General features: G+C 63.5%; 1 protein-coding gene across 5 annotated transcripts in view; it reads left to right on the top strand.

The window, feature by feature from the left end:
* POP4 (POP4 homolog, ribonuclease P/MRP subunit) overlaps positions 1 to 6,100 on the top strand; it is an 8,153-nt gene extending 2,053 nt beyond the window's left edge. For 2 of the 5 annotated variants that reach the window (XM_006908732.3, XM_025044636.1), the window contains 5 exons: positions 1,406 to 1,629; positions 3,117 to 3,194; positions 3,350 to 3,411; positions 4,877 to 4,978; positions 5,723 to 6,100. In XM_006908732.3, the coding sequence (XP_006908794.1) occupies positions 1,406 to 1,629; positions 3,117 to 3,194; positions 3,350 to 3,411; positions 4,877 to 4,978; positions 5,723 to 5,859 (603 nt within the window). In that variant the 3' untranslated portion in view covers positions 5,860 to 6,100. The other 3 variants (XM_025044637.1, XM_015586973.2, XM_025044638.1) reach the window with 3 other exon arrangements.
* Positions 6,101 to 8,228: the final 2,128 nt, after the last annotated feature.

Below are 8,228 nucleotides of genomic sequence, written 5' to 3'. Positions count from 1 at the left end.
CTGTCTGCCTGTGCTGGCCCCCATTCCCGTCATGCCGAAGTCAGGCTTGCTTGACTGGGACTCCCCGACCTAGTGTCAGGTCCCACTGTGCCCGCAGCGCCCAGCCATGCCCGCCTGACACTGCCCTGGTGAGCACTACCGTATGACCGCTGTAGGCACCTTGTCGCTGTGCCCCCTTTACCCCCAAAGAGGGCAGGCAAATCTCGTTTCCTAAGTGGGGTTTAGGGATTATATCTGGATACTGCCAGCATAATCTGCCAGTTTGGCAGAAGCCCCACCGGCGATTCATGAGGAGAGAGAGACCTTGAAATCACGATTGTGAAAGATCGATATACTTTTATTTGGCTTCTCTGTGAAGGAAGGGCCACTTATTTAAACAATTTAAAACAATCAAATAAGTGTTCCCTTACCGTGATAATAGTCATAATATGGATTTTTAGTTAGCATCTAAAGGTACAAAGTTGAAGCTGCCTACCCTCCTTAACTGCAAGCTACTTTTAAGATTATGCATGTCACATGTTGTCACACACCGCCCCCCAATCCCATGAGGGGAGAGCTTGATTACTATAGACACATTAGCCTCAGGGTATTTACAGCGAGCCTTGTGCAAAGAGGATCCAGGAAATGGCCCAGACAAGAGGCAGGACATCCGTAGACAGTGCTCCCTGGGCTGTGGCAGACCCAGGGCAGACACACCTGGATGGGGGAACAGATGGCGGGTAGGGAGTGGCCTCCAGCCTGAGAGGCGTGATGCTTGGAGTCCCTTCAAGAATCACACGCAGTTAGGACCATGAGTTTGCCCAGAAGCCCTCTGAACGCCTGTGCTCAGTCACGGTCACGGGATGCTGTGCTGTACTCGTGAGAGTGAGCACGGCGGGGGCGGGGAGTAGTGCTGGCAGTTCCTGTCCCCAGGTGATGCGGGAGCAGACTTGAGCGTAGCCTCACGGGTCCACAGAGCTGAAGACCCCAGTGACATGGGCACAGTGACGAAACCCCTCCCAGGGCCGCCCCACCCCCACCCCAGGGCGCCTGGTTCCTCTCAGCGTGCCTTCGTCTGGCCATGAGCGGATAAACACCGGTGTCACACGTTTCTGTCATTCCTCCCTGCCAAAGTCAGGGAGGTCTTTTCTTCCAAATACAGGCTTTTTGAATCCTCATCAGAATAAGCTCAGAGAAGCAGGGTAGGAAGTCGGAGTTTGTCGTAGCCGTCTTGTGGGACAGCCACGAATTGGCATCTGGATGTGACTTCGCCTCTGGACAGCTATGCATGAGGGACACTCGGGGGATGAGAGGTTGCGGGTGGACAGGCGGCTCCACCGAGCCAGCGTGTCCCTGGGGAGTGCTGTGAGGGGCCCTGGCTGTGCCCCGCAGAGCCCTGAGGTGGCGCCGCCTTGTCCCCACGCAGCACCCGGGAGCCCAGCGGGCCGAGGCCTTCGTGCGGGCCTTCCTGAAGCGCAGCACGCCGCGCCTGAGCCAGCAGGCCCGCGAGGACCAGCTGCAGCGCAAGGCCGTGGTGCTGGAGTACTTCGCGCGCCGGCCGCCCAAGGAGAAGAGGAAGCGGTGCCGAGGCCTCTCGGCCAGGCAGAGGCGGGGGCTGCGGCTGTTCGACGTCAAGCCGGAGCAGCAGAGGTGCGCCGCCTCCCGCCCCACCCCCTGAACCCTGGGGGCGCCTTCCCCCGGGGCTGACCCCAGCCAAACCTGGCCGCACCCGGCGGTGGCGCCCCTCCCGCCTCCGCCACCAGGGGGCAGCCGTCCCTCGCCGATCGGGACCGAGCTCGGGCTCCGCTGTTGCTATCCAGGCTGAGACTGGCTTCCGTCTTAACCTTAACTAATGAGACCCTTGCCAGTAGTGAGTCTGTTGCCCGTGGCAACGGGCTGTTTGTCTTTCGGCTTTCTTAGAAAAAGAGGAACGGGTATTAATATATATCTCTTCATGGCTTTTAATAGCACTAGACAGACTCACCCCCTGGGGTTTTATTGCCAAAGAACTGCTGCCCACATGTTTCGGAAGCTTCTGAGCCAGACCAGCACACCGTGGGAGGACTGCCCCTCCCCGCGGCTGACACCCCGCCCTCCTTGGCCAGGCTCTGTGTTTGTGTCTTAGGACTGTAGACTTTCGCTTCAAGATCTGTAGCCAAATAGCCTCCCACACCCCACTAGACAAGTAAAGGCCGTCGCTGCGTCCAGGGCCCCTCTCGGGAAATCAGCTGGGCGTTGGGTGGTGGAGGGGGCTGCTGCCCGCCCAGGCTGTGCCTCACTGTCCCCACCGGCAGAACCCACTTTGGATTTGAGCTCCCGGCCCTCATCTCTCTAACCCACGGTCTCGAGTGAACAGATCTCCAAGAGACACCAGGACGAGTGATAATGGCCCCCGAGGGAAGCCTCTGGGGTCCTCCCACCCGCCCCCTCCCCTTCGTCCCACCGCGTGCTCATTCACCTTCCATACAGACCTGTCACCTCACAGGAGGTCTGGCGTGACAACCAGCTGTTCTGGCTAAGGAGGACTTTACCTAGTCAGCTTCCTATGACAGAACTTGTCCCACCGCGTGCTCATTCACCTTCCAGACCTGTCACCTCACAGGAGGTCTGGCATGACAACCAGCTGTTCTGGCTAATGAGGACTTTACCTAGTCAGCTTCCAATGACAGAACCTCCAGAGCACAGCGGCTTAACCAGGACAGAAGTTCCCCGCGCCTTTCGCCCAGACGCACAGCGCGCTGGGCTGGTGTGGCAGGTGGCTCCACAGCCGTCAGGGACCCAGGCAGTTGCCCCGGGCGTGTCCCTGCTGCTCCACCCCCTTTCCTGGCCTCACCTGTCTGCCTGCGCTCCAGCTGTCACAGCCGGCCTAGCCAGCAGGAAGGATGAGGGGCAGAGGGAGGCGCGCCTTCCTCGTCTGGTTAGAAACGCAGCGTCAGGAGCGTGCCCCCAGGGAGGGAAGGGAGCTCTGAGAGGGGAAGGCCCTTGACCTGACTCAGGCTGTCCGCAGCAGACCCGGACATTCCCCCAGTCCCAGTGACCCCAGGCCGTCCTCGGCGTCGAGCCAAGCCCTGTAGTCTCTGGACATTATAATCCCAAGCTCGGTCACCTCACTCTCGACCCCTTTCTGTCTGCCACAGATACAATCTCTTTCTTCCTCTGCACGAACTCTGGAAACAGTACATCCGGGACTTGTGCGGTGGTCTCAAGCCAGACACGTGAGTTGCATTTCCGAAGCCTCGCCCTTCGGGGCCGAGCCCAGCTCTTACGCTGCTTGTGAATGCGCCAGGAGCCAGCCGTGCGCCCTGCCTGGCTGCCCGCGTGTGGGGCTCCCTGTCCCGGCGCACGATAAGAGCGTCTGTCCGCCTCACAGGCAGCCGCAGGTGATCCAGGCCAAGCTGCTGAAGGCGGATCTTCACGGCGCTGTCATTTCAGGTAATTCGCCCGGGGGCGCATGGCCGTGGGGGGCCCAGGCCCTTGGGCAGCACAGTGCTGTGTCGTAGTGTTAGCCATGTCCCTCGCCGCGCAGACGTCCCCAGATAGCAGCAAGGAGATCACTGGAGCCACCTTGGCCAGCTCTGGCCACTCGCCATATACTCCCGGTCGTCCCTGTGCCTTCCCCCCACCAGGACCCCCGCCGGTCTCCCGCGGGCACGCGCCCACAGCCCGGACTCTTGAACGGAAAGCCCCTTTCATCCAGTCCCACGGTCCTGAATGTCCCCCGTGGACTGGCAGCTCCCAGGTTGTCACCTCCAGCACAGACCTCTGCCCAGAACTCGCGAATGTAGCCCCCTGGGCGTCCGGCAGGCACGGCAGACGTCACACAGCCCGCCGCGAGTCCGGGCCTCTCCTCAGACCGGCCCCGCCCTGTTCCCTCGCCACAGCTCACAGGACACCGCGCACCCTGGCAATTCAGGCCGAGAGCCCCGGAGGTGTCCCCCGTCCTCTTTCCTCACCCCACCCCCTCGGCACGTCCGAGCACCTGAGTAGAGCCACCGCCATCCCCCTGGATGACACAGGAGCAGCCTGACCCTCCCTGGCTGACGCTGCTCCTGCCCAGACCCGGCTTGGAGGGTGCCCCCCTCCAGGTCCCCTAGGCCGCAGGGCCGAGCCCATAGGCCTGCTTCCTGCTTGTCACACCGGGATGGCCCCTCAGGGCCTGTGCATTTGCTCCTCGCTCTGCACAGAGTCTTGTGTTCACACGCGGACTCCTCATTCAGGTCCCCACTCAGATGTCACCTCCCTGAGGGTCAGCCATCGCCGGCGGTGCCCCCGCCATTACCCTGTCCTTGTGTTCTCTGTACCACGTGCCACTAGCAGGAAGCACAGCTGTCCTGTCCGGCCCGGCCCGCGTCGCCCTCGCCCCGGTGGAACACGGGTCCGTGAGAGGCGCCGGCTGTCCTCGCTGCTGTGCCCAGCACCTCCCAGGGCAGTGCCGAGCACGGAGCGGGTGCTCGGCGGACGTCACTGTGCCGGGCATGGGTCCGGCGAGGAGCCTGCGGCCTGCAGTGGCAGCTCTGCTCGCTCACACCTAGGCAGCCTGTGGCGGGGTCCCAAGGGGTCCCGTGCTGGCCAGAGTTCGGGAGCGCATGGGAAGACGTGAGGGGTGGGTGTTGCCAGGCCCCGTGAGACCTGGCCGTGTCCAAGCGCCCTGGCTCTGGGCACTGCTGGGCACACTGCCCTCCTGGCCCTGGAATCCTTCCCACACCCCCATGGCCGCAGGCCTTCTAAAGGACCCTTCGTCAGACCCCTCCAGAGACGCCCGGTCACAGGCACTGGGTGGGAAGCCAGATTCTCAGCAACTCGTCCCTGCCCCTCCGGCACCCCTCCTGCCCCCGCTGGCTGCCCGTGGCCCTCCAACATCACAGAGACCAAGTGATGTTGGTCTCTTCCTTTGCAGTCACAAAGTCCAAGTGTCCCTCCTACGTGGGTGTCACAGGAATCCTGCTGCAGGAAACAAAGCATGTTTTCAAAATAATCACCAAAGAAGACCGCCTGAAAGGTACCCACTGCCCCCGAGCGCCATGTGCGCTGGGCCCCCATCACGATCCGCCCCGCCTTGTGCTTCTAAGGTTCAATTTGGGCTGAAGTCAGCACCAGCCCCAGGTACCTGCTGACCCTGCGTCCTCGCCCAAGGCCACTGCTGCTCCTGGGCCCAGCTGCAGCCTGGCCAGATAGAGCCCAGGGCAGGAGGGCCACTGGGGCCTCCCACAGGCGTGCCTACACACAGCGGGACGGGGACGGGCTAAGGGACACCATTCTCGGGAGTCCCTGGAGCTGTGCCTCGGCGCGCCCCCTGGGCTGGAGGCGGGGTGAGCTCTAAGCCTCACACTGGAGCGGGCGGGTGCAGCCCGTGCGTCTGGGGACCTCAGCACTGTCCAAGGTTCTGTCCTGTCGTCTGTGAGCTGGTTCCTCGTGCTCCTTCCTCCCGCCTCCTGTGTCTGTTCCCTCCTTTGCAACCTCAGGAGGTGAGCGGGCTTCCCCAGCGAGCATGACACCTCAGGGCCCCTCGCAGTGAGGCCGCTCTCGGGGAGCGTGGCGCAGAGCCTTTGATCCTGCAAGTCAGGGGGTGCGCTACGTGTGAGGGCTGAGCAGAGGCCTCATGGTGGCGTGACCCCTGCAAGCCCGCTGCTCGTGCCCCCATGGGTCCCCCATGCCGGTCAGCTTGCTTCTGAGACGGGCGTCAGGCGGTCAGCGCGCACCCCGCGGGGAGCCTCACCCCGCCCCGTCCTGCTGCTTTTTGCAGTGATCCCCAAGCTGAACTGCGTGTTCGCCGTGGAGACCGACGGCTTCGTGTCCTACATTTACGGGAGCAAGTTCCAGCTCCGGTCAAGTGAGCGGTCCGCAAAGAAGTTCAAAGCGAAGGGGGCCATCGACCTGTGAGCCCTCGCTGCCTCCCGCGCCCCTCGCGACCACGGACGTGGAGACTCCCTGAGCGCCCAGCCCTGGTGGACACCGCCAGCCGGTCGGAGCGGGTCAGAGCGGCCACCCGCTGGGGGCACCCTGTGCTGAGCGGAGACCGGGCGTGCGGGTGGGTGTTTGGGGGATGGTCTTTTTCACTCCTCCACGGGAAGGGGAGACAGGCAGAAAACAGCAGCTCGACACCGGCTGACTCGAATGGCAGGCTCTTGGGTTTTGTTTTCTGTGTTTTTTGTGACAGGTCCGTCACCTACGTGATACTAAGTGCGCGTAGTGCACGTGCACTCGGCCCGCGGAGGGCGCCAGGGGTGGGAGGGGTCCGGGGCAGGCCTCCCCGTCACTTCTGGAGACACCTGCCATCAGGTGCCACGTGTCCCCTGCTCAGCGGTGCATCTTTGTCACCGTCCTTTAAGTCGCACTTGCTGCTGAACTGTGACCTAAGCAAGACTTCGCTGTTTGAGACGGTCGGAGAGCAGTGCCCGGGGCAGTTGCTTGGTGATAGGGCCCGATCCTCCAGGAATCAGAACCGGGCTGGGTCGCGAAGGGAGACGCCGGGTCCAGTGCGTCACGGGGCTGGTAGCGGGACCGGGAGCCGACGCTCAGCGCCGCGTTCTTGCTCCTGAGTCAGCGCAGAGCGGGGCGGCTGCAGCTCTTCCCAAGGCCAGGCCCCAGCAGGGGACTTCGCTGGCATCTGTAGTCCGGTTTTCACAGCCGAGGCCTGGCTCTCCCCTCTGACCCTCGCCCTGTGTGGCAGTGTGCCTGCGGCCCGGAGGCGAGGCCCTTCCCCATGGGGCCCAGTGGAGGCGGGCCCGGGGGCTGAGGGTGGGGCGGGGACCAGCCCCCCGGCATCTGTGTCGGAGAAGCCAGGCGGTGGGGGCGCCTGTTGCTCTCCCTCGGGGAAGCAGGCGTTTGCCACCAGTGAGGTCAGGGCAGACCATTCCTGGCGACAAACTGGGAGCAAGTGCCACGTGCTTTTCCTTTCACGCCCCGAGAGGAAAGAGGCAGCGATGCCCGAGCTTCACTCCTCAGCTTCCGCCCTCGGACTCCACCCTCCAGGACAAACGCCCCAGGGGAGAAGGGACCCGTTGAGCTTATGACGGGAGGCGGCTCTGGGCTGCTGCCTCCAAAGGCTCAGAGTGCAGAGTCACAGACTGGCCGCGGCCTGACTGCTTCCGGCGGCACGTGCCGCCCTGCTTGCCAGGCCGGTTCCGAGTGTCTTCCCGCTGTCCCTAGTGCCGCTGTCACTGCCTTTGGGCCAGAGCTCAAGTCCCAACGCCTCAGAAGGCACAGCCTGGCCCAGTGCCAGCCCTGGGCGGTGGCGCCCTCCCTGCGCCGCCTGGACACTCAGATCCACTGCTCCCTGCCCTGAGGGGCCGGGGCCAAGGTGTGGCCCGCTGTCTGGCCCGGGAGCCAAGCTGTCGGCATGGTGAGCAGATACTTCAGAAGTGTACGTGTGCTCCCTTTGTGACCTGGGCCCCAAGGAAGTCTGTCCTCTGCCTCCAACAGTTTGTCCCCAGCCACCTGAAAGTGCCACTCGGCAGAGCACAGGCGCTGGGCCGTCCTGCGCCGCAGCAGCCTGCCCACCCTCTGCAGCGGGGAGACCACCAGTCGCTGTCCGGAGAAGTTGGTGCCACTTGCACGTGCAGTCTGTTTCCCACTTGGCAGAGGCTCGAGTGTCCGTGAGTGGCTGTTTAATTTGTAGACTACTGCCGCCCTCTCCCCAGGGAGAGTCAGGAAGAACACTCACCTGCCACAAAGCTGCTGCTGTGCATGTCTGTTTCTAGAACACCCTGTTGTCCCCAGAGGCCACTGGGCCCTGTGCCCCAAAGACTACACCATCTTCCTGGGCAGAGGCGCGGACGGGAGGGCCCAGGCCAGGCAGGGCAGCGGCCTCGCTGAGCACTGCTGGGAGGCCCAGAACAGGGCCCGAGGCCTGGGCACAGGACCAGGGCCTGTCGCGGAGGGCAGCGTGTACTCTGAAGTCTCCTGTCTCCGCTCCCTGGGGAGCAGGACCCCAGGAGGGCTGGAGCCGTGGGCATGGAGGCCTGTGTGAGACACAGTGAGGTCGTGACCCAGAGGCCATGAGCCACAGGGCACTTAACGCCTTGGGCTGGGATGCGAGAGGCTGTGGGGCCAGGAGACGTCGGCCCAGTGACCCGTTGTTCCCCAGAGTGAACTGGCCCTGGGCCCTTTAGATTCCCCAGGGCCAGCCGTGTGGAGGACACGGCCACAGTGCAGGGACCACAGCGGAACAGAGGCGCCTGTAGGGAAGGCAAGTACGCACGGGCCATGGCCGTGCCTCAGCCCCCCGTTCTCACCACCCGGGGGCCAGA

This window comes from Pteropus alecto, unplaced genomic scaffold, assembly GCF_000325575.1.
Source record: "Pteropus alecto unplaced genomic scaffold, ASM32557v1 scaffold123, whole genome shotgun sequence".
Taxonomy (NCBI): domain Eukaryota; kingdom Metazoa; phylum Chordata; class Mammalia; order Chiroptera; family Pteropodidae; genus Pteropus; species Pteropus alecto.
The sequence above is the reverse complement of the archived record's forward strand: the minus strand, read 5'-3'. Positions and strand labels throughout refer to the sequence as shown.